The sequence below is a fragment of the Osmia lignaria genome, chromosome 13 (genome assembly GCF_051020975.1).
Source record: "Osmia lignaria lignaria isolate PbOS001 chromosome 13, iyOsmLign1, whole genome shotgun sequence".
NCBI lineage: Eukaryota > Metazoa > Arthropoda > Insecta > Hymenoptera > Megachilidae > Osmia > Osmia lignaria.
Window position 1 is genome coordinate 5,915,600 of NC_135044.1, and position 25,974 is coordinate 5,941,573.

At 35.1% G+C, this 25,974-nt stretch overlaps 4 protein-coding genes across 8 annotated transcripts in view; 1 reads left to right on the plus strand and 3 right to left on the minus strand.

Annotated features, from left to right (window-relative positions):
- Nucleotides 1-3,415, minus strand: part of LOC117601980 (uncharacterized) — a 29,382-nt gene extending 25,967 nt beyond the window's left edge. Inside the window, exon 1 of one of the 2 annotated variants that reach the window (XM_034319369.2) lies at nucleotides 3,041-3,415. In XM_034319369.2, the coding sequence (XP_034175260.1) occupies nucleotides 3,041-3,104 (64 nt within the window). In that variant the 5' untranslated portion in view covers nucleotides 3,105-3,415. The remainder of the gene's footprint in view (nucleotides 1-3,040) is intronic. The other variant, XM_076691544.1, reaches the window with a different exon arrangement.
- Nucleotides 3,416-12,672: 9,257 nt separating this feature from the next.
- On the minus strand, nucleotides 12,673-13,414 carry mRpS21 (mitochondrial ribosomal protein S21). The gene is made up of 2 exons (XM_034319372.2): nucleotides 13,301-13,414; nucleotides 12,673-13,116 (listed from the first exon to the last, which is right to left on the minus strand). Exon 2 carries the CDS (start codon nucleotides 13,114-13,116, stop codon nucleotides 12,844-12,846), a length of 273 nt encoding a protein of 90 aa, XP_034175263.1. The 5' UTR covers nucleotides 13,301-13,414; the 3' UTR covers nucleotides 12,673-12,843.
- Nucleotides 13,415-14,512: 1,098 nt separating this feature from the next.
- On the plus strand, nucleotides 14,513-17,620 carry gudu (Armadillo repeat-containing protein gudu). Of its 2 annotated transcripts, XM_034319362.2 has the most exons (10): nucleotides 14,513-14,648; nucleotides 14,782-15,082; nucleotides 15,170-15,373; nucleotides 15,446-15,532; nucleotides 15,615-15,863; nucleotides 16,010-16,444; nucleotides 16,527-16,931; nucleotides 17,006-17,227; nucleotides 17,303-17,418; nucleotides 17,494-17,620. In XM_034319362.2, exons 1-10 carry the CDS (start codon nucleotides 14,590-14,592, stop codon nucleotides 17,525-17,527), a joined length of 2,112 nt encoding a protein of 703 aa, XP_034175253.1. In that variant the 5' UTR covers nucleotides 14,513-14,589; the 3' UTR covers nucleotides 17,528-17,620. The 2 variants fall into 2 exon arrangements, with proteins under 2 accessions (XP_034175253.1, XP_034175252.2); XM_034319361.2 differs by having other exon boundaries at nucleotides 17,303-17,527.
- A 39-nt stretch (nucleotides 17,621-17,659) lies between these two features.
- Nucleotides 17,660-24,844, minus strand: stmA (Protein EFR3 homolog stmA). Of its 3 annotated transcripts, none has more exons than XM_076691541.1 (17): nucleotides 24,252-24,844; nucleotides 22,529-22,605; nucleotides 21,708-21,823; nucleotides 21,339-21,501; nucleotides 21,015-21,167; nucleotides 20,807-20,913; nucleotides 20,581-20,724; nucleotides 20,390-20,468; nucleotides 20,190-20,325; nucleotides 19,846-20,117; nucleotides 19,601-19,773; nucleotides 19,161-19,521; nucleotides 18,886-19,085; nucleotides 18,710-18,791; nucleotides 18,493-18,648; nucleotides 18,200-18,434; nucleotides 17,660-18,045 (listed from the first exon to the last, which is right to left on the minus strand). In XM_076691541.1, the coding sequence occupies exons 1-16, from the start codon at nucleotides 24,328-24,330 to the stop codon at nucleotides 18,285-18,287; spliced, it is 2,448 nt and encodes an 815-aa protein (XP_076547656.1). In that variant the 5' UTR covers nucleotides 24,331-24,844; the 3' UTR covers nucleotides 17,660-18,045; nucleotides 18,200-18,284. The 3 variants fall into 3 exon arrangements, with proteins under 3 accessions (XP_076547656.1, XP_076547655.1, XP_034175251.1); XM_076691540.1 differs by having other exon boundaries at nucleotides 18,710-18,809; nucleotides 24,252-24,840; XM_034319360.2 differs by lacking the exons at nucleotides 22,529-22,605; nucleotides 24,252-24,844 and adding an exon at nucleotides 22,233-22,372 and having other exon boundaries at nucleotides 18,710-18,809.
- Nucleotides 24,845-25,974: the final 1,130 nt, after the last annotated feature.

The window sequence follows — 25,974 nt, forward strand, 5'->3', positions numbered from 1 at the left end:
GAGAGAGAGAATAAAAAAGGAAGTTACTCTAACGAAACAGAGATCAGCGATGAAGCAGCGAATGTTTCATCATTCTTGTTGCATCGTTATTTGTAACAATAGTTAAAGGGAAAAAAGTTTCGATGGCTCGCGCGAACTCTGAGAGTCGAGATTAAGGTATAAAGCCGAGTGTACAGTCGACGAATGAAACGCGAAAGAGCCGACCAAAGTACTGACCTATCCCAATATCTTCCCCTAACGAACAGCTTGTTGGGAATCCTCTCAACGTGATTAAATTCTGCCCACTTTACCTTATCCTTTCGCCGTTTCGCCAAAAAAGGAATACTACTTATGCCCGCGGCCAACCTTCTACTACCTTGCTCGATACCAGTTTCTTTCTCTCGTTCCTCTTCCGAACAAATTATTATTCCACCGAGATATTACTAATTTGGTCATTTGAACCGCTGAAAGGATCGATACCGCTTTTTGTTCGTCTCCTCGGTTGTAGCGTTGGATCAAGGGAGGATCTAAGGACAGCCAGTACCACGTTGCACATATCTGTGAGGCCCATTTATACTAATGGGAAAAGGCTTCTCAAAATGAAAAGAAGCGAAGAAAATGTAGAGATTTTTGTCCCTTTCAAAAACTAACAGAAGCTTCTAAGAAGACTAGTTTGTTTCATCCTGTGTTTACCGGCTCTGAAAAGATCAATGCCTCCATTTTCGATAATTCCTCGAGTTTATTGTAAAGGGAACACCCGCTGGAAGCAATTATGCGAGGAAGTTCTTAAGAAAACCTTCTTTTTGTAACGTACACAATGGCTATCTTTTTTGAAAAGAATCTCGCTAATTAAGTGCTAAACGATTCGAAAACGAACTTGTAGAACTAGTTATATTATGCAAAGTATCCAGTAATAAATACCAGACGAATACCGCTTCTCCGTTCTTTTTCCCTTGTTTGTAAAAAATTTAATAATATGACCTTATATCTCAATATTTTAATGGTATTCCATATTCAACAATTTTCAAGAATCCGGTTAATTTCAGTACCTGATCGCTTAACTCCGCCGAGGACGGACCATGGAGAGGGCACATATTATTTTCATATATGAAACCCTTTCGAACGAGTTAACAAATGGAAAATAAAATATTTGCACAATTTTTTACATAATAAATTACATAATTATGTTGTTAACAGTATGGATGATGAATTCAAGGATACAGTAGGCGAATTTGAATATCGCGTGATCCCAGTTCGCATTCCGGGAATAGCAAGTATCTGCGGAAGAAGAAAGAGACTGATGACCGGACATCCGTCTATCTTGGCTGCTCGCGTGTATACCTATACGTACGGTCGGTTACGAAAGGTGGAGAACTCAAACTCGATGGAATGCATTGCAAGAAACCGGCTCTCCTCGCGAGAGAGAACGAGCCACGAAGAAAAAGAAGGCAAGAATGTTTTTGAGGCTTGAATGCAACCATCCTTTACGCGGATCGAAGAAAACCTTGACGTGTCTCGTTTCGTGTTTATGCTCATTGCTAATATAGCGATGGAACTGAGACCGATTAAAGCAAATTACTATTGTTATTGCTACGTTGACCCCGCGGACAATTCATTTTTATCTCGTGTCTTTATTGACTCGATGCGAATACCTATTGGGTCACCAACACCAGATATTGTTTCCTTTAATCGATACGAATTAATTTATCGAGCGGCTTTTCCTGTTAGCGTAACTTCATTCAAATAGTGTCTTTCCTTCAGACACTAATTTTATGATCCTAGTATGAAATAAGAAATACGATTGATGTATTTTAAGTAGAAAATATTAAAATTCGTCTAGAAAAACTTGTTTTTGAATAATTTGTTTTAATGTGACATCACCTAACTAAGAATTTAGAAAATATGTTAAAATAAACATTATTTGCCTAAAATAAAGTTTTTTGTTAAAAAAAAAAAAAAAATTAAGATTATTTTTACGTAGAGCTATAAGATGCATTCATGCTGTCATGTATATTTGTTTTTATAGCAAAAAAAGTTAAATAATTAAATTGTTCAAAAAGTTTGATCAAGATTAAATCTATCACTACTTGGTCTTAAGGTAAGGCCAGGCGCACGCCCATCCAGTCGTCCAATCAACGATCGCGACGTCATCTCGTACGATGTAACGGAGAGACTCACCCACGTGGTAAGTATCGTGTTATTTTAGTATCGCACTGCAAGAAAATCTACCGATCACACGTTCTTGTTCTCAAACGACCATTCTAGAATTTCGCGATCCTTTTTCTTCGCCCGCAACAATGTTTCTTTTTTTTATTTAAATTATATTATTGTCAGGGATGCTACAAAAACCCCGTTACAGTTGGACATAAAAACATATGGTATGAAACGAGAGTAACTGTGCGTTATATTCCGACTAATTGAACAATTAACCGTTAGACAAAAACATTTCCGTCCGTGTTTAATGAAGCTACTGTATACAACAGTTTTTAAAGGGAAATTTTCTGCGGGCACTCGTCAACGTAGAGCAACGTAATGTACACCGAAGCTGTATAATCGAAGTGGTTACTGAAACTGGTAAATTAGACTGTTTATAAGGCTGATATGTTGCGCATCAGTTGCGGCTGATTGAATGAAATCAAGGACAGACGAATGCTGTGTAGGTCAGTTAATCGTTAGTCATCGAGACGCCACGGAAGATGTAAACAGATATACAATTTCACAATTTCAGTTGATCCGCGAGAACCAATGTCTAACTATCAAGAATACAGTCGCAAAACGCGCCAAGAATAGACCGAAAATAGCTAAAGATAGATCACACACTACCGATGCTTCCAATACTCGGCTACTAGTTCGAACTGTTGCACTTTAAACGGATTCTTAACCTCGCGAAATCGCTCCGATTCGATGAATATTATGCCGCCGTCGCTTCTAGCGCCACATACACACGACCTTACAGAAAAGTGTTCTTTAACGGCTGTGTGCCTTATCCAAACTCTAAGGACACTCGGTTCAACGACTCTATTCGAAAGCTAATACAGAGAAATCATTAAAAATTACTTACAAGAGTAGAATGCAGTCATCAAGAGTGCAAGCCAGGACAGCTGTTTCTCCATAAGTTTTCTCATTTCTGGAGTACCTTCAGCGACGTTTCTGTCACAGATTCAGCTCACTTCGACAAAGTCGCGATATGCAAAACTCGAAGTAGTATCGCGCACTAGTAATCAACGGACCGTTTTTCTCGATCACTGTGTTGATCGCTGCTAAACGACCGTGTTGTTTCCTTGTAAAGAAACGTTAGAAGAAAGCAAAGACCGCGTCACCACGCGTGTCGTACGGTTTCTCGGTATGGCAAACGTACGAGAGTGAATCAATGTACCCAACACCGCATAGTCCGCCGTTCGCGACCGGTTGAGCACAACTGACTCATGGGAATGCTTTTTGGCGGCACGAAGCTTTAAAGGCGTGCGCCGAGTGCGCCTGTGCGGATCGCTCACGCCACTGGTCTCTGGTGGGGAACGCTCCCTACTTCTTTCTTTTTCGCTATAACTACGGACGTTCTCTCTGTTAGCCGCTGTTTTATGCCGAACTACCGCTGGCGCCGCTATCATTACAGCTTTCGTTCGTACAACGCGCGAGATGATTAATTGAAAGCCTTCGGAGAACAGCGACAGTAAGACCTACTGTTGCCTCGCGAATGGAATTTAATTAAGAACAGGGTTTCATTGTTAATGGACAATAGTGACAGGTAATTAGCGGATTTAGACAGAATACCGACACGCCTGGTTATTCGTGTGACGCAACACGCCGTTCCTGATCGCACTGATACAATACGTCACATGGAATGTCGTGTCGACGAAAATCGGTCATATTCGAGCCTTAATTACGTTTCCCTCGATTATAAGCAAGAGTAATATTTCGTTAATATTTTATGCTGTGAAATTATTACATTAGGCCTGGAAAATTTTTCAGATCTGAATCGCGGCCATAATATAGCGAGGTCGTATGTACACATTGCGTTTAAAAGCCGTACCAATTGATCGCGGCACTATTGTGACAACCTCATACTGCATTCGATTTTGATATATTGCATACGGTAAATGAACAAATCAAGAGCAAATATTATTTATTCGTAGTAAATGACGTCGTGTATTGCAATATTTCATACATTGAAATGTATTGATAAGATATGATTTTATGTTAAATATTCAAGAATTGTTATTTACTTAAGCAGATGCTTTAAATTAGTATACACGTGTAGTATATGTACCATCTATGTATTTGTAAATTTTCATTAAAATAAATATCTTTTTCAAATATTATGCTACATTGGTTATTCATTGCACTCCCGGTAGTCAATTTCAGTTACCAATCATAGCAATTGTACTTGCGGCGACTCATTTATTATTTATCCGAACGCTAAATGGAATTTTACAACGAAAGATGCTGGTTTAGAATGTTTTTAAGTACACGCGATGGAATAACCAGCTGAATTGTACGTAACAAATACGTAATGCGAATCGATACAGAGATAGTGGTTGTAACAGTGACGTGATAAGAGGATTTCCCTTGTAAGTAGATTATGTTTACCAGCTAAACGGGAATACGTTGCAGTGCCTTGTATGCAACGGTATGTGGTACAAAATGTTACAAAAGAGGAAATTTTTGCTAATTTAGCGACAGAGATTAATCACCAGCTACAAATTTTGACTAATTATCAAATTCTTTAAAAACCTTCTCCTTTTGTCATTAAATTAAATTGAAATGTTCCTAATCTAACTTGTTTAAAATTGGATAATCATTTTTCTAATTATCTACCCTCGAAGAAGCAAACGTAGGTGATATTTTCTTGAAAGATATCCGTACAACATATTTTTCTTTTCCCTGATTCTACGTTTCAGTGCCCTTTTAATTGAGCATAAAAATTCCCGTAAATATACGATGAGCCCACTTTACTATCACGTTCATATTTCTATGCAACTTCAACGCTCGCTGTTTTTCTAGTTCGTCGAATTTGGAGCATGCAAATTTCCAATTTGATTACATCAAACCGGTGGCCGAGGCGGGGCTTAATTGAGAATTCTGTCCGCAAGGGAACAGAATAATTTCAGGAAATAATTCAAGCAAATCGCAACATAAATTTATTCATTATTTACAGATTATTTATCGATTATCGTCTTTTTTTTAGATCCCCAATACGCAGTCACGCAGAAAAAGAAATAAAAAGAAAAATCTGAATAAGAAGAAAAAATTTATTCCTCGCTGTTTTATTACTATTACACAAAGATGTTGTTTAGGTTTCGTGTTACACCTTTGTCTGACTCCTTCGGTGCATTTAATGATTTACCTTCATTCAAATTACTTTTTTTTTTTCAAAGGTTTTCCAAGTACTCTCTAGTGAATACGATAAAAAATAAAGGTTCAAGTTCCTCTTGTGTTTTTACAAGAGCTCAAATAAAAGATAGAATTTGAATCAAACAACAGAACTGCGCGAAATTCATACAATTCGACCAAAAGTAATAATAACAATGTACCATCGTTGCGAGCACCTGTAGGTCAGACGAAAAAAGAATAAAATAAATAAATGTAAACGCGGTGTGCTGAAAACGACGAGGCTTTCGCATCAGAAAGCTGGCGTGGATCGACCCAAAAGCGAAACTCGTAAAGTTTTACGATCGTACGCGAATTTTGTCCCGTCCACGAAAAAAGGCGGACGCTTTATCTGCGAGAAATATATGAAGTTCAAAATTCGAGGGAGCACCAGAAAAATATCCAATAGTAGGAACTGAGGAATGTAATTTTCTTTTTTAAAGGAGATGACTTGAACGAATACTAAAAGATAGCCATAAATCTGCTTGTAATGAAAAGAAAAAAAAAAGATCTCAGATAAGGTGTATAAGGTGGATGATCCATATCGATGTTCATGTCGAACAGACATGTTTTTCTTTAATTTATGCATTTCGCGATGTAACAGAAATTCGTGTATCCAGAATTAATTGTTTCTTTGACAATAAAAGATAATAAAGTATATGCGATTCAAAAGAATGCCCCTTTGACAAATTGCTTTCGTTTAATGAAAGTCAATTTTCCACTTTGCAAGTAATCATTTGCAAAGTAACTTAGCAACCGACGATATCAATGAATTGACAAGTTGTAATATGTACACCTTCAGTGTTAATTTTTTGTAATAAAAAATGTGTTTTATGTACGTAATTTGTTTCTTTAATATCCCTTCCCTACGTCTCATAATGAAAAAATTAATGAGTCAATTTATCTTAATTAAGCAGTGTTAAGATATCTATGATAAACAATCAATTTTTTACTTATTCGAGTGCAAAATGTTGCCTGTTATATAAATTATATAAATATTCATTAATGTACTAGGTAATCAGTAACTGTTTAAAAAAGTGAATTCTCTAAAAGAAGCACATTATACTATTAGTGGCACTTGCAGTAATCACTAAACATGTTTAATTAGAATTTACAATACGCGTGTGTCGGGAATTTTAATTTTTCCAGGATCTACCACCTAATCTTGTAAAACTAATATTTCTGTTATTTTGAGCGGAAACATTTTCCACTTTTTCTGTGTTCCGGACTCTCTAATTTTCCGTTCTACACATCCCTTGAAATGAGAAACGATGCGGTGAAAAGGACATTCGTTTTGCAGCCTTCGATACGAACGCATCCATCAAAACTTTTCCATCACGTTCTGGACGTGCATGGTTTGCTTGAAAAGTTACCCATTCTCTACCATTATCCTTTACGTCGCGAAGGGAATGAACTGACGAATAACATTCATCGCTCTACCCAGGCAACAAATCATTTACGTAAAATATTGTTTGTTCCTGACGCTACTAGTTCGTTGTTATTTCGTTATACCAGACACAAGTATTTTTTTTTTTTCACGTGAAACGTCATTTGAATTTACATCTGAAAGATTTAGCTATTGCTGAATGGCATAAATCAACTTTTCTTCGGCACTTTTCTTAGTTGAGCCATATTTATGTTTCTAATTTGACACAGAAAAACATGTGACGTGAATTCGAGATTATTTTAAAACGGTCACTGTTCAAACAACTTCAACGGTACACATATGTAGTATTCATAAGAATATATTGAAAATATTGATTTTACATTTAAATAAATCTGTAAGCTAATTTCTTTGGAGTAAAATAAAAATTGCTAAAGGTATTCTATTCTTCTGTTTTCAAGTGATTCTCGTATTAATTAAAAATAAATAAATTAAAGCTCCATGTCAAACAGGAATTTACTGTTCGATCATCGGACCATGTATTGCCATGCGGTATTAAAATCAGAAATCAGCACATGAAAGGCTGAAAATGGCGAGGTAATTACTTGATTGTTTGGGTGTGTCAATCGAAATCGATACACACTGTAAAAAGGGCGAATTAAAACGAAACAACGAACAAAATGGTTTCGCGCAACTAGCAAATATTTGACGACCCCGGAATAAATTAATTTAACAAAACTAATTTTATATTACGCTCTTGATGGACATGTTTTTCGACAGCCAAGCATTCGTTAAACATTGACATGGAAATGTTTTTTGTTTGATACTGCAATGCACAACTGCTATGGAACAAGAACGATTTACATCCATTTCACCTCATTTTCGAGAAATTAACGTTTAATGAGAATTCGTATGGTACGTATACAGGGAAATACAATAGTAGATAGATTCGTACAACGAGGCGGTGAAAATTCAAAGGAGTGTATCTAATACTTTGAACGAAACGATAGAACGAAAATAGAACAACACGAAAATGATAAAAAGGAACAAGGGGGTTGATTGCAAATTGTTTCAAATTTTAATGAAGAGAAAGTCGAAACAATCTTTCCTCATCGTCGCTTCGACCTATTTTAAACTGCGATGTTTGAACGGCATTATCGATGCACGTCATTCGAAATCGCCGTCTTGTTGGCGACGCCATGGCGCCTCTCAACCCTTTGAATCTTTACTTATTTGTGTCACTTCCTCTCTTTTGCAGAATGACCTATTTCTAAAAGTCGTACTATATTTTCAAGGAAAAATACACGATACATAATACGTTCCTTACAGTAACACGTAAAAATATCTGAAGAATATCGAAATAACAAGTAACCAATTTGTCCTATTTTGTGGAATTTCATATAAATGACTCGCTCTATCATCCCATTTTCATCATTTATTTTCTCTCCCTGACTCATCATCACGGTTTGTCTTTTTGACAGATAATCATTCTTTTCTCCTATCAGATCTTCGACAAGTCTTTCACAGTGAAAAAGGACGACGTATAAGAAAAAAAAATTAAAGGAATAAAGTTTCTTGTACGACGAGATGTAACCCAGTTTTCTCGACATTTCATCCTGCTGAATACTTGAAGATGTACTTTGCCTAAGTGAAATGTAAACAGCCGGTAATGGATTCGGGGCAAACCTTTGGATAATTGCATTTGATTTTCTGTACATACAGTTTTACACGTCTTCGATTACCTCTGGGGCCGTATGAAAATATCATTTCTGGAGGAGAGTTATATCGCTGATTTCACCGTGTAAATATCTAGGAATTTAATTACGAAGGATATTGCACAATTGCTTGGCAAATGGAACGCGATAAGAAATGAAGAATCGGTTTCGAAGGATGTTCTTAACCCCGACAAAAAGATTGGATACGTGAAACCGATCGAAACCGCCGAATTTTATTTCCACAAGTCAAAATCAATTACACGGTAAATAAATATAAATTGCAAATACGCGGGTTCGGTAATTTCCCTGGATATAGAATTTCACGTGCCATTATGGTTGACGTCAGCCAAGTTATTTGTTAGTTTCACGGTCGGTGTGAGAGCTATTGTGTACTATGTAAAGAAACATTTTGAAATGCATCAAATTTCAACAATGGTCGATTGTTAATTAAACGGGAAACCTCGTAACAGAACTTTTATTATTACCGTTTCAATTGTCTAAAAGAAAGGTGCCTATAATAAAAATGAAAAGAAATATTATATTTGGAAATTATTGCAGTAATAAAGGAAAAAAGTATACATTTTTGATTCTCAGAATATTTTTTTCCTATCCTGACTCAGCCTCCTGACACAAGAGTCTGATTACAACGAACTGATTACATTGCAGACGCAACATCTTATTCACGCTATCATCTAGACCATATGTATCATTCGGAAACCTTGGTTTTTTTCGTGACGCGGGCACGGTGAACGCGTAATCATTAAATATGCACGAATCGCGATGCAGACATTATCAGGTGACCGCTGACGCAAAACCGCGATATCAAAGACGTATTTATGTACACACATCTGATTCGATGTTTCGTCACGATAATTTCATTGATTGGATTTGAATGGTGTGATCGGTTCGACCCGTGCCGTTGGGCAACCATATTACTACCATTAGCGGTAAACTATCATTTATCAATGAATATGTCGTTTAATAGTCATTAATCTCTGAATAATTGTAATGGAACTGTCAGGAATTAATATTATTGTAATAACAACACGAAAGTACCAATATTTACCACCTTTCTGGTATGGATAAATCTATCCAAATGGATTTGAAGATTTTTAAATCACTAACGAAACGTTTTGTGTTAATAAAGAACGAATTAACAAGAATATTTCAAATTCCCTGTATGTTGAAAATTGTATCGAAACTGAAAGCAGTGACTCTGGTGAAATGAAATGAGATATTGAAACAATTGCAAAGAATTCTGATTAGAAGCGTGTTAAACTGAATGTGAATTTACTGCATACAAAGGAAGCCTATCGTATCATTTGAATGAGGAAAGTTAATGTGAGGTTTTTTAGGCCTTAACCTCTGTCCCTACGAAGTCTAATATTATTCAAATCCTTGTTTATTAATTTTCATTTCTAAGAAAAGTCTATCTATATTGCGTCTATAACTACGTATTTTAGATAAGGATTGCTATGTGCACTCTCTTTACGATAAAACTCACTTGTTATTAATTTACTCTACTTTTTACACAATTATTATGTTAATGCTGAATTATCACGCCACTTGTGTTTATTAACATCCTACTTACGCACACACAGTTTACCATAATCACCGTGTTTTTACATACCGTTTAGACTGCATAACACTCGAACGTAAGTTCATTGTCAGAACGAAAAGTTCTGTGGAAGATTATCGTATAGAAGGGGTAGCTTATATCCAAGGTTTTTCATAGACAAGCCAGTGTGCTCGTCACGCAAAGAAAGCCAACCCAGTCATAAAGTTTCAGTTAATTCCAACTTGTGAACTTTTTTAAAGAGCTACACGGTTACATCTCCTTGAGATATTGTCTTGAAAGTTTTTTGATATCCAGCCCCAGCTTCATTAAATCATTTCGAGTGTCACAAACAGGGGAAACTTTTTCGTGGGACGTGAACCAAGTTTCGCGTTATAAAATCTTTTCTCTTTAAATAGTTACGTATCGTATGTATATAAACAATGAATAGATCTCCATTTCGAATTCTTCCATTCGTTGTAAAATATTCTTGTAAACAGAAAATATGTAATTGTAGATTAAGTTTCTCAATTGGCGCAAAACCGACCACGCTGGAGGACAGAAGACGTTTGGGTTGAAAACGCGGTTTGGCCTAACTCCCGGGGAATCTCGACTGGAAACTATCTTTGAACCAGCGGCAAGACAGTTTGCCTGGAACTGGATTTCTCTCTCTCCAGGGACGTTATCTATTTCGTTCCTTCGTTTCCTCTACGTCGCCCAGTTTGTTTGCTTCTCTCCTATCCATCATAATTGTAAACTGAAATTCGTGACTCGCATGGCTTTCGCAACTTCGTTTCGGACTTGCAAATTATCGCTTAGTGTCATTGTTATACATCTTGACAATTTGGTTCGCGTAGAAAAGGAGAACGGACGCTGCGCCGTAAATAAACGTTTCACAAACTTCATCTTTCATAACGAAAGTTTTCGTTAGTATTTTTAGGTAGCTTCTTTTTCGACATTTTTCTCCGTCACGGTATAAAAAGGATATTACTAAATTATTTTTCCGCAATTCTGCGTTTACTCTCCTAGCTTTCCACTTTCAACGTTGAAGCCCGGGAAAACACAAAACGTTTCGTCGGTTTTCTTGGCAACGAGTCCGCTAACTTGGCGAAAATTGAATAGATAGCAGAGACGAATGGAAAATGGTGCCAAGTGTTCCAGCAGGATGGAAAAAGAGGAAAATAATCGCGATGAAATGTCGACAGTGAAATCAGTGTGCTTACAGATTTTTACTTCCTTAATGCTATCGTTAGAATTTTGTACTACCATCTTATTTTCTATTTCGTAAACTCTGCTTTCAAATGGAAATATAACCAGAGAGTTGAATTGCAAATGCGTTCACGCTTTTATATGTATTCTAAATGTAGACCTTGGCCTTAACAAACGGTATACGTAAATACTTCTTCAAGTTGATAGGCGTAATTAAATTATTCTTCCGGGTTTATTCTCAAATTTGATTGAATAACAACCCGTGGGAGTGTATTTTGGCAATTTATCAATAAACATAAAACGCAGGTGAATATCCCAGTAAATATGTCAGATTCTAATTGCGTACAATTTCTACATTACAAGACATCAATATTTCTTTCCCTTTTCAATTTTTCTTTTTGTCTAATTTTTTAAGACTTTTTTGAAAATTTGGCAAACTAAAATACCAGGTGTCTAATTTTTATTTTACGAGATTTGCAAGTGATTAATCGCGAGTCAGTTTCCCAGATACGTTGCCAGCGCAGTAGTACAAGTCAACGATTAGTGAGCCGCATGCTTTTCTTATTTCTTAATTAAAGTTTACTTTATTATTTGCTTACCTTAATTTTGAAGATTGGAAAAAGGAGAGATGAGGATCAGTCTGCATGCACAGAACGTAGGTGGTATGATAGTCGTGAAGTTTTTATCAGTCCCTCTTTTACCATACCTCGCAATCACAACTGAAAAGACACAGTTTTTATTCCCTTTAAATCTATTTTTTTAGAAATTTAAAATCAGCACAAGACTAAGAAATTATTAAAATAACTGTTTGATAAACTTGTATTCTAGAAAAACTGCCATAAATTAAATTTTTTAAAATTCGATCTAAGTGCCATCTATACTCAAGCTACTCAACAATTTATCGATCAATTTTTTTAAACGAGGGAATACTAGCGCTACCTGTCGGAAAGCAGCGGAAGTTCCTCGCCAACTTACTGACGAAAGGGTAACAGTCAAAAAGCTTCTTTTTGACGAACAATTAATGAACTTTTATCCCGCAACAACTTTTACATACAGGTTTTGTAAGGACATAAGGTTTTATCAACGGGTCGAATTTACAGGAACGATCACTCTAAAAATTGCTAGTAATTAATTAATTACAAAGCTAAGATGATATTCTTTATTATATAATCGTTGAAATACGGAAATCGATCACCGGAAAGTAGAAAACTATGAAAGTTCCCCAGCTCAGTTAAACGGGGATCGAGCAATGGATCTTAAATTTATTATAATTAATTAATTACTGGTTGGATCCTCACAAAACCTATTTTAGAAAGTTGCCGCCGGCCATTAACATTTATGTACTCAAATCGACACAGAACAGATCACAAAATGTGAATGCACTTATTGTTCTATCAAAACATGAAAATGTATATGTACGCTACCGAATATTGTAGGTTTCCGCAGCTTTAACGTTGGTGTAATAACGATAAAAATAAAAGAATTTAATAAATATAACATGAAAACTACAAAGTTGTGATAGGTACCTTATTTTTCCTGGCTTGCATTAGTATCTGAAACGCATATATTTTAACATACAACACTAATTACAAATATTTATGTGTACGTATGTTTAAATACATCGTAAATTTAATTTATGAGCAACCAGGATATGGATCAACTCTGTTTTTTCTTAAAATAAATTGAATTTTTCTTTCCATGTCTTCGTGATAAATAGCTTTACATTTTTCGTAATTTATTCTCCTCCTTGTGGCTGTAGGTTTTTCATAATATCTAGTACGTCTAAATTGGGTAAAAATTCCTTCTCTCGATAGTATGGAATTCAATAAACGAGCTGCTTTTTCAATATTGTTGTCTTGGACCATAACTGTACGAGCCAAAAATTGAGCATGTTTTGGCATACCCATCTGAAACAGTGTCCAGTATTAGTTTTGCATTATAGTTATTTCAATGTTGAAATTAATCATAACCAAATAGTAAGATGTTTAGAGGTTAGATACTTTTCAAAAGCGTAACACAAATAATTTAACAATTTCATAAGTTCCTAATCGAAATAAATAAAGATGTTAAATAAAGAATGAATTATAATACCTTGTACTTTAATTAATGTGCGTACAATTCTCTTAATAAACTTTAAATAATCACAGACGCACAGACGTCCAACTACAAACAAACGCTGCAGAACACTGTTTCGATAGATAAATCGATTACTTCAAAGCGCGGGCTATTTGTATGATCCATCTTTTAGACAAGAACCGAAATAGTAATTTATTAATTTGTACTTACCACTAATTTTTAATTTCTTTTGGGATAATCGCAATAAAATTGCATGTGGCCCAAGAAAAGCATGTTCAATAAAGTAATAACGATGTAGTACGTTATCAAGCACGACAGGATCTGAATTGCAATTATTAAGATATGAAACCAAAATTAGTAAAGTCAAACTTAAAAGTTAAAATTGCCACGAAATATCATTAAAATTTTAATTAAATTATACAACTCCTAGCCATCGTGTTATACTTTTCTTTTTTTCTTTTAATTTTACTAAGAAAATGAAAATGTCAAGTAGATAATTCGATGACCAGGTTCTGTAATTATGCTTGAATATTTTTAATGATTACTTCTCGATCTTTCAAGTTATACCGAAATCCCCAGCGACATATGCAAAGCCAAACTGATAAGGATATCAAAAGCAAAACCACTGAAAATGGAGTAGCATATATGTGTATGCGGAACATTTGACTTTAGCAAATTTACTAATCACTTTTACATGTTCTTTACATCCACCTTTTTGAATTAAGTTCCACGTTCTACAATGATCAATATCATTTATTCTTCTCTCGAACATTTTCAAATTGTAATTTAACGTTTAAATATCGATTTACCAGTATAAAAGAAAATTGGAATTTGCTGCTCTTAATTGTATAAGCACATATTTCATTAATAACTCTTTTCATTTATTATTTGTTGAATTTTATTTCGACACGGTTTCATAAATCAACTGAAATTTTGTACATTTCTAACCAAAAATTTAGAACCGAGGATTATTAACGTTTGTACGTCTTTCCTGACATTTGTAAATGTCAATCAGTTCGATGAACAAAGAGAATCTCGATAGAAATATCATTTACCAAAATGTAACTACATTCAGAATATTTCGTATGATTTTTTTCTTGAAAAAAAATATGTAACAATGTATTCAGTAAATCATCCTTCTAAACAAGTCAGTGACAATAAACTCTTTTAACTGATAATGTAGTTGCCATTTAAGTCCCGTATTCTAAACGACTGTTTGGTCGATATCTTTATATTCGACGAGGAGGTTAAATAATATCACAGGTTTTGTCTGAAGAAAATAAAGTTCAAGTTCAAAGAAAACTATGCCGCCTAAAAAACGAAAGAAGGAAGTTAAGCAGATATCTATAGAGCAATTACCAACGTAAGTTTCAAATAACGAGACATTCTTGAAGCTAAGATAGATGTTTAAAGAAATTCACTTTGAATTTCAAAGAATTTCTCAAATCCTTCGTTAAGCTGTTTGATAATCTCCAACTCGATTCCAATGTAAAAAGGATAGAACCAGATATTCCTGAGGTGTTGGAACCAGAAGAGCCACCGAAGCCTCTGATATCAGTGGTAACAGGGGAACCATACGGTCCCCGAGTTTGTTGCATCAGCGAAAAGAAAGAAGAAGAAAGTTCTGACGACGAGCCTGAATCTGAAAGCGACGATGAACTTAAACACGATGATGTACCGCAAGTGCCTTCAGAATTTTGGCACATACAGAAGCTTATTAGGTACATGAAGGCCGGAAATCAAACAGCGACCATGGTGGCTCTTTGCCTTCTGAAGGATTACGACCTTCAGAGCAAGGTAATTTTATTCTTTTCATATTTTTTTTCTCTATAGCTTAATCAGAATCATTGATAATGAAAAGTACATCGATTTTCTAAGTAACAGATTATACAAAAAGCGATTCAAGGAATGGGAGGCCTAGAAATCTTAGTGAACCTGCTCGAAACGAAAGATTTAAAATGTCAGAATGGTTCTCTGACAGTTTTACTTCGGATTGCATCTTCCACGGATATGCGACGATACCTGATTGATCTTGGAATCGTAACACCGTTGATTGAAATGTTGAGGCATCCAGCTAGAAATATTCAGGTTAATTAGCATCTGTTTCTTTAAAGAAAAAATTAAATTCATTCATTTGACCGTCCTTTTATTGGTACGAAGGTTTTGGCTACCGAGACCATGGCTATCATCGCTAAAATCAGAAAAGCGAGAAAGCAAATACGTATACGAGGTGGTATACCTCTCATCGTGAGTATTTTTCTAAAAACTAAAGATCAAAAGAAGAGTCCAAGTCTAGTTTAATCTATTCCATCTATAAAAATTCGAACAGCTGGATGTAATGGACGTTCCAGACAATATTCTAAAACGTCCTTTCGACGACTTAAACGAAACCAATCAGGAGTTAGTCGCAGTTGCAATTGGTTGTGCCAAGGTTTTGGATTCTGTGAGCAGTAGCCCGAAAGTGAAGGAGGAGCTTTACAAATACGGAGTGGTGAAGCTTATGGAACGTTTCTTGAAATCTACGTGCACATCTCTGATAATACCCATGATGGGTACTGTTCAACAGTGTGCAATCTTGGTATGTAAAATACTTAAATATATTAAACTTACCCAACTGATTATCTCTTTCTCGAGCTCGGTACCGAAACTATAACTTAATAGTTTATTACCTAATCAATTATTTTATAATAATTATAAATCTGCAATTTATTTGCACGTTTACAGAACGTATTTCAGAAAGCCTTCGAACAGACGGACATCATGCCCAGTGTGGTAAGGCATTTGAAGAAGACGGACGATGTTAAATTAAAGGAAAATTGCGCATTGGCTATATTCAATTGCGGTACGAACAAAGTAGCAAGGGACATAGTTCGAGAAGCATCTGGTCTAGATATGCTGTGCAAGCTTATACAGGACAAAAGTGTTTGCGCTAACAAGCATCTGCTAGCTGCCGTCACGGGTGGAATTTGGAAATGCGCTATAAGCGCAGAAAATATAATAAGATTCAATCAGAATGGTCTGGTGGCATTATTGGTGCCATTTTTAGAAGAGCACGAAGACGAGGACGTACTGGCTCATGTAGTAGGAGCCCTAGCTGAATGTTGCAAAGATCCAGCTAACAGAAATATTTTAAGAGTCAATGAAGGTTTACCAAAGTTGGTAATTATGCAATTTATCGCTATTCCATTTCCAGAGAATTTTCATTACAATTGCAATCTTTATATAATTACAATTTACTCAGATAAAATTATTAAGTTCAACGTACGAACCTCTATTGGAGAACATACCACTGGTGATCAAAGAGTGCGCTCAAAACGAGGAATGTATGGACATTATTAACGACCCTGAACACATCCTGGACGGTGTACGTTTAGTCTGGTCCTTACTGAAACATCCCAGTGATGTGATTAAAAGAAATGCTTGCCTCGCTTTGGTACCTTGTATCAAATACGCAAAAGATTCCCCGGAAATGGTACGGGCATTCGTGGGTGGATTGGAATTAACTGTTAGCCTTCTTCAGAGCACAGACACCGCAGTGCTGAGCGCGGTATGTGCCACCATTGCTGAGATCGCCACAGATCCAGAAAATCTTGGTATTCTCAGTGATCACGGTGTTGTGGAGGAATTGTCGAAATTAGTAGGAACGGTAATTGTTGCTAAAATTCGAAATAATTCTACCAATCACTCGTGTATCTGATGAAATGTTTTATATTTCCATAGGAAGATGAAAATCTGCGTGCTAATTTGACTTTAGCAATAGCTCACTGTAGCGAATGGGGTGAAAACAGTTATAAATTTGGCGATCTGAATGCAGTCGCACCACTTATTACTTACATGACCAGTAAAAATAAAAACGTTCTTAGGGGAGTTTGTATAGCTGCCTATCATTTAAGCAAAAATCCTACAAACTGCATCACCATGCACTCCTCTGGGATCATAAAGGTATAATAATCCGAATTCTATTCAACAGTTGTTTAATATCTCTTAATATCGAGAGTGTATTAAAAATTGTTGCAGCATGTACTGCGGTTGGTAGGATCAGATGATCCGGAAGTGCAAATTGCTGCTGCATCTACAATTCGAAACATTCGTAAACTTGCATTAACAGCAGAAAAATTACACTTTAAAGAGATGTACGTATCTCGTTTTATGTGTATCTATTTTATACTAAAGTATAATGTTCCTATCTATTGTTATATAATCTGTAGAAACACACTGGAGGAGACAGATTTCCTTCTATAACAATAACTCTCGACATATTCAACAGAAAAATAAGATTAAACTGAAGAGCATATAATTGAAGCAATTCATTAGGATTACATCGATACGTATGATTATTCTTATTTATTAACATATTTACATCTGTGTATAAAATAACAGAACAAATAAAATGTTACTAATAAAAATCTTAAAATCTCTTCGGACAAAACGAAGTAGAATTATTCCACGCCAAATCAATTACCTTTTTCCCCTCGATATCTAGCATTCTGTTCAAAATGGGACATAATATTGGAAGATATTGAAATTTTTAGGGAAGTTTATTTTAAACAAACTTCAATTCCAACACGAACAATTATACAGTAGCAAGACATCAACACAAACATTATCATTTTGTGCAAGTTGCATAGAAGAAAATGCAATACTAACTGTACAACGTTAAATATCCCAAATAATTAAATAATTATTTTTTAAATTTAATCAATGTATATTTACAAATATAATATACAATAAACTTACCGACATTGAAATAGTATATATGACTGAAATCAACATAGTAATAAATATCATATCAGAAACATAAAAAAATGAACACGCGCGATCAAATATTTCACATAAATATTGAAATTAACAAAGTGGGTCTATGTAAAAATATTTTTTTACATAGTTTCAAGATAACAAAGATAAATAACTTACGTTAATTATAGGTGTCACACGACAATCGTAGTTAATCGTTCAACACAGTAGAGTTAATCCACAGCAGCAGCTACACAAATAAGCTTTAATAGACAAATAATTCGGGAAAATGTATTTCGTAAGCCGGCGCTTGATTTGGCTTGGTATCTGTCGGTGGTCCTCCTTGAGTTGCATTTCGTGGATCGACAGACAATGTATTGAATATTTCTGACAGTTTACTTTGTAAAACGTCATGCTAGAAAATCATTTATTATTAGCTACATCTATGTGATAAACGATATATATTATCGTACCTTTGGTTGTGTCTTTGATACCAAGTCTTGGAATGGTGCGTTTCTAAAGAGGTGCGATAATTGTATCCGTTTTTCTTCCGCTATTATGTGATTGTTATTATTTTCCGTCAGAATTCTCTTCATACTTTCGAAAGTCAATTCTTCGCCTTGTAATTTCTGTGAAAGAAAAATACAAAAATGGTTAATAAACGATTGAAAAATTCGAAATGCAACATACCTTCTGAACGCCAGGAGATGATCCGCCGCTGTCCAATTCCGTGGCACCGGAATTAATATCAGCTAACGAGTTTCGTCCAGCACTATCAACCCATGAATGTCTGACACATTTTACATGATTAAAATTAAGCGGTATTATAAAGGAAATAATATTTGAAGAATTTTTCATAATATTACCGATGTTGTAGCGAAACCGTACTATAACCAGATCCATGTTGCAATTTTCCACTGTCGAGACCAGCTCCTTTCAAGCATTCGCTTAAAACAGTTTGATCAACTAATAAAGCCGGGGTTAATCTAGTAGATAAACCAGTATCATACTGAGAGTGCAAATCAGGTAAAAGATGCGGTGCTTCCTTTCGTCGTATTTCTACAATCTTGAAATATAAAGATTAAACAGCTTAGAGTGTACTGTTATAAATGATTAACAAATCAGTTGAATTGTATCTCACTTTGTTTGCATAATCCATGAGCGAAGTAATATTACAAACGTATGATATTAGTACCAGCAAACTGATTACAATGCCGTGCAAGTTAAATTTCAGCGAAATACTGATTTGGCCACTCGTTAAAGCTAAATCTTGAAGACTGAGTACTAATCTTAGCAGCTCTAATACTGTTTCCTCCGAAGCCAATTCCACGGCGAGCAATGCCAACGTTGTATATATGGACTCCACGTTTTCAACTTTGTTGCTTGCCATTTCTAGTGATTCATATAACGCTAAATAAATTTCAGGGCCATGTTTACGAATAAAGATAACATCTGGTCGTGATGCTTTTTCGATTGTCAAATCAAGTTGCGCAACATTTACTCTGTTTAAAAAATATGATAAATATATATTTCAGATCATCAAAATAATCTGGAAAAAAAAGTGTATTATTAAAGACTTACGTAGGTTTGGCAAGTTTCGTAATATTCTGATGCCTGTCGATCAAAGTATGAAAGATTTTTTGTACTAAAAGTCGCATTTCAGCATCCGCTGCTAACGACATCCTTAACAGCGGTTCCAGAAAACTTGGTGGAAATGTTGTATTCAGATGTATAGTCTGATATTTTGTACCGACCTGAACACAATTATATTACGGTAAAGGAATTTATTTTAACAGGATTATTGAAGTAAATAATACACAATCTACCTTTAATAGAGATTTTAGAAGGATACTTTGAAGTAATACATCTCCCTTCCCAACCGAAACAATACGATCCGGTTGACTGTAGGGGACTTTACTCATAATAAACATCATAATTTCAATTTTCTGATAATCCGGAAGATGATTTGCGAATTCTCCAAGGGCATTAATAAGTGCTTCCTGATATAACTGTTCGTCATTACTAGACGACTGATTTCTTGTTACGCTAACTCGAAGATGAGATAATAAAGAATTTATTATCTCCAACACAGACGGACCTTACAACAGAAATTAATTTAATTAACTTATCCTTTTGACCAACGTTTTTCCCTTTATTTTATTAAACTTACCGACACTTTCGCCAGCTGCTATTGAAATAATTTTAGATAATGTATCCGCGATACTCGTCCGAATCTTTGGGGATGATTTTGAATGATCATCGAGATGAATCATCAGCGCTTCTACAACCGTATAAGAATATTGGGACTAAAAAGAAATCAATCTGTTATTCTGTAACATGAAAGTTGTAATTTATCGTACTTTTACTTACCTGAATAGAAAACATAATTATCCTAAACGTGTGGATCGCAAAATAATTAGGAACCCATAATTGGTGATTATCTAAATGCCTACGAATAATGTAATTGTCAATACTTGCATCGAAACAGCCTGCATATATTTTATTGAAATAAAAAAGAAAGCTGTATATTAATTAAAAATCAAACATATTATATTATCAACCTTAGAACTGGTCTAATAACACATCTAATGTGACCAAACGATGCTCGTCCAACGAGTTCACGCATACAAGTTTCGGCAAACTGTGGTGGATCAGTTCTTTCTTCTGTTGGACTGTCTGGTGTTGCATCTTCTTTATTCGAATATCTAGTAGATCATAATTATCAATATGTACATGATAATTCCAATAATGAACACGTACACCTACCAAGCTGTTTATTTATATTACCTTGAATTTTGCATGTTATATAACAACGACGGAACGATCTTATCCATGTGAACAGGTTCCCAAATATTTTCTACCAAATCATCGGAAAGCGTTTTTCTTACGACACCCTACATTAAAACTTGTATTTAATAAAACCGTTTTAATTTGTAACAGGAACATCTGTTAAATCATTATTTAAGTTACATAAGTATATGAAGAAAAATCATACTTGTAATCCCTGAATTCCAGCAAGCCGGATTTGTTTGCAGATTGCAGGGTCATTGTTATTGGAGTGGCACATCGCAGAGTATTTTGATACAAAGAAATCGTAACGTGTGTGATAAGACGGCGTATCCTGCTCGATGTTGGCAAATCGGACAAACTGGAAGAAGCCAGGACTTTGTTCAACTGAATCGAAAGATGTCAAAAATACCATTACTTTTCATGTCAATGAGAAATAAAATAATATACTGTATAAAACAATCACAATATAATAATTTATTTAAAATCCAATAACATGATGTAATGTATGGCATTATTTATTGAAACTTACAGACTGAGTTGCCAATATTTGTAGCTGGGGATCCGTTGATTCTAACAGCTTCTGTACCATTTTTAAAAAACTTTCAACAAATAAATTCAATGTCTGTGCGTGGCATGCTACTAAAAGTTGATCCATTGCTTCCATAGCAATAACAACGAATCCATTTCTTCTCCTATCAATGGAAATACATTTTCCTTAAGTTTCATACTCATATACAAAAATACTTAGCATATCTTAAAAACAACAAGTAATTACTCATATGATTGACATAAAACAGACATAAACAAAAGTTTGCATCAATCACATGAGTGTGCATGTTCCACAGTTGTTAGATTAATTGTGTGTAATTATCTATCATTAGCCTTGTTTATATTATACCTGTAAATGTCCCTGGAAGCCCTTTGAAACAAATATTCCCCAATTCTGTCTAGTTTTTCAGGACTGCTTAAGGAATAAAAGGTCAATTTTTCCATATTATTTTTGACCAAGCCATCCTAATTATAGAAATACAAATTTATATCATCAGAAATATCGGTACCAATTTATTTTATTACAGAGTACAGTTAATATTTGAAACTTGGCATGTTTAATTCTCTAATACTATAAGAAAACCTATGCGGTATAAAAAAAATACTCTGAAACCATACATATGAATTCACAAGTTAATCCTAATATCTTTCACATGTATTTACAATCAATTATATCATACACAGTTTTCATTTAATCCCTCCAATATATCCATAATTAAAATTCTTGATAATGTTTAATATTACACACAGTTTTATAATTTGGGATTTGATAATATAATCTGCATTACATGATGAATCTTAATAATTATATATTAATACATTGATGTGAAACATTTAGCATTAGCTTCAGTACTGAAAATCAATATAAGCTTACATGTAATTGATTATGGAGCGCTGTAAGAATTGGTATAAGCAAAAACTTAAAACTAATTTTAATAAAAGGGCATACAACATAAATCTCTTGGTATTTTAATTAATATTTGTGATCATACAATTACATTTAATTGTCACAATACACTATTTAGAGTTATCACTATCATTAATACTAACTACTATACATATGACATAAGAGATAATTATAGAATAAAACTGCAACATACAGGAACTTTAACTAAACAATGTAGAAAAAAAATCATAGGGAATTGGTAGTTTAAAAAATGTAAAGCTCACCTGAGGGTTGACTGGGAAGATATTGTCGACAAGTCTTTTATATCGTGGGCGTAATGCAGAACAGCACCAGCAACAGCCTAAGAAAAATATCAAGGAAACATTATAGAAGGAAAATAGATATTTCTAAAATGTATAAATTTATTCGTGAACAATAATAAAACTTAAGCACCAAGAATCATTTATGGGATAAAGTGTATATGACAAAATCATTAATATTTACCAAGCATTTCGTTAAAACCGAGCAACCACTGCACAGAACAAACTTCGATCGCCTAAGGTTATCACGAGAGTGAAATTTTAAGCACCTACACGGACAAGTGGTAACTCCAAAAAGCTCTGTTCAATTTTGATTTATCTACAGAGCGTTGAGGAAATATTAACAATTAAATAAACTAAATTGCAAATAAACCAATAGTTTACGTTCCATGATAAATACATTTCTCTTTCAAAAGGCAGAGAATTTAGATTATAAAAACCACTGTTGATAATACCATTTTCTTTTGTACCAATTCATGAAACTTATACTCAGAGTGTAGGGAACAAGTATCAGATGGCAGCACGGCTAACTTTCCCTTTCTCGAGAAGAAATCTCTTTAAAAAATCATTTTCTCCTAAAAAAAATGATTTGAAAGTTTCTCAAGTAATTTATTTTAATAAAAAAAAAAACAAATATAGAAAGTATTTTAAGATGCTACCGAAAGAAATCTTATTTTACAATATGAATTAATTTTGTTAAAGTCCTATTATACTTGGGGGAGGATTATCGCACCCCCTGCCTCTGGAAATGTTTATCAAAGGAATTGCGTTTCCACAAGTTATTTAATTTCTATTTTAAACGCGAATAAAACGAAATGTAATCTCTTTGCGGTGAAATGCGAGAATTCTTGTCGGTTGAAGTAGCTCAGGAAGACAAGACATGCCGGATATTGACACAGGTCTTCGGAAATCAATAATAATGGCATGTTAGCACGTATGAACATGGAAGAAGATTTATCATCGTTCACTATATTAAATGTAGTAGTAAAAGAATATTTTTATAAAACTCTGATGTCCATGTATCGAAAAAGATACGAATTAGAGTAGGGGTAGGTACACGTGAAGACTTACACAGGTACTCGAATATTTGAAGACACATCAATTGAACCATGAATACGTTTAATATATTTATACACGTGCATATAAATTACACGCGAAATAAAGACCTCTAATAAATGTGCCAAACTCCGAAGACACGTAGCAACTGTTGCAAGTGGTGATAAGAAGAGCGTAGAAGCACGTGTATATCAGCTTTAATCAGTTCCCTGTGTGTTTATAGAAAAACGATAAAAAAGCTTTTAGATCAATATATATATTATATGAAGTAGAAAAATGCTACCTGAATATCGTGCAAAAATTTTGTACTCTAACCGATATACAATAAAGCAATTGTTTTATCTTTAATTTTTTTTTCTTTGTGTATCAGATATTATAATCAGATAATATAATTAAAAGATTAACTTATATTACAACATTTTAATTTATTAATTTCGATAAGAGAATTATGAAGCTACCAGTTTGTGACTTTTAGGCGTAAACTGTATCCTCTTTTCCGAGCTTCATTAATTAAGACCCTTGCCCTTTGAAAAGATGAAGTATCGCACAATGTTAAATGGCACGATGGTGACTCGAAAGAAAAATAATACAAAGAATAATAATTTCTTCTAAGAATAGAACGAGTACTCACAGCCAGGGTCAGCGCACTTCCGTAAAGATTTGAAGACGTCAGGTACTTCCGCCTCCAGGCAACATCTGATCAGAGCCATTTTCTCGTAATTAAGTATCCCATGAGTACATAAAAAAAAATAGTCTTCGAGTCTTAATTTTCTCGAAAAAAAATGTTTCACTAAAGTTAGTCACTTTGTATGCTTTAAAAGATTTCCCAAGCGAAGAACATTCCGAGAAGCCGAGCGGGTAAGTAACGACGCGACGTCGACGCTTGGCGTCGCGACGTCCGTGCTCCACTGACCCGCATTTCGCGCACGAGGCTACCCTTGACAATACTTTCCCCAACTACGTCATGTGTCGAGTACGCGCCTGTGCCGAAGGTTCGGGAATCAAAAGGGTGCCGAAGGGTGCAGAGGGTAGCTCTGTTAATAAAGGCCATTTTCGGGGCTGCGATCCTCGTGAATCAATGGCAAAAGGGTGTAGAATGTTTCTTTGTTGGCTATCTCTCTAAATGGACGACTTTTAGTCTAGCTAGTCGCGTAACAGTGTAATGCTGCCAAGACGTAGAAAAATAACGTTAACCCATTTGGAACAGGTCACAAAGATATATTCTATTTCTTCTTATATTCGATAAGAAGTAAAATTTGAACAAATTGATCGATTAACACCCTGGATAAATTAATACAATTTTATGGGTTATTTTATTTTGACAAGCTTTCAGTAATAACGCATGCGACTTCATGTGCACGCGTGAGTCAATAATATACGGTAGAAGTTCCATAATGGGCGTCGCAGACGAGTGGGCCTATCTGACTGACCTACACGTTTTGCCATACCAAAGACGGCGAGGACAGTGGAGCAGTGTCGATGACGTCATTGCTCATTGACAACGGTAATTAATCTTATTATGTTCTCGTGCTCATCGAGCGAATATATCGTACACGACTACGCTTTATTTTCAAGATTCGACGATGAAATAAGATTGTAACGATTTCAACAGAGTGGAGGGTTAAGTCATCGTTTTAAAAATACAAATTTCTGAATTGTCCGATTTTTCTTCCATTTTCGATTTGAATTACCTCGAAATAAAGGAATACCGTTTGCAAGCACAATAATTCTACAAATGTGTTCGCGCACACACTTCTCTTTGGAATATCATTGCCGGTATGCGATAGCGAACAAGGTGCCAGCCCAAATCGTGTCGTCATAACTAGTTTCGCTACACGTGTATTTCTCTATTGTAGACACTGAGTGAGCACAATGTCATCGTTATCATTGTTGCCGTTCAACCTAATGCCAAGGCTAAATTATCGATGACTAAGACCGTTCGCGTCCTCCTACCACGGAGGAGTCTACCGTTTCACGGTCGAGTCGTTTTATGCTTCGAGATCATTAGACTCGATTGGCAGACAGCGAAAGAGGAAAAATCGAGAATGAACATAAAACGCGAGGGTCAAGTGAGACGATGATGAGAGTGGGAGAAAGAAGATTTGTATCGGCAAAAAAAAAGTGAATAGCGCGAAGCTTAAGAAAGGAAACGCATCGATTTACATGCTACTTAAACGATGTTAATACACGTCGATTTTAATGACTTGATCTTACGAAGGACCGAGCGTGGTTAAATGAAATTTTATCGTCCACGCCGGGGTATTAATTCATAATAAATTTGAACTCGAGTCAACGCCGAGTATCCGTTTCGAGGTTCGAAGAACGACTCACGAGCGCGGCTTAGTCATGGGGGT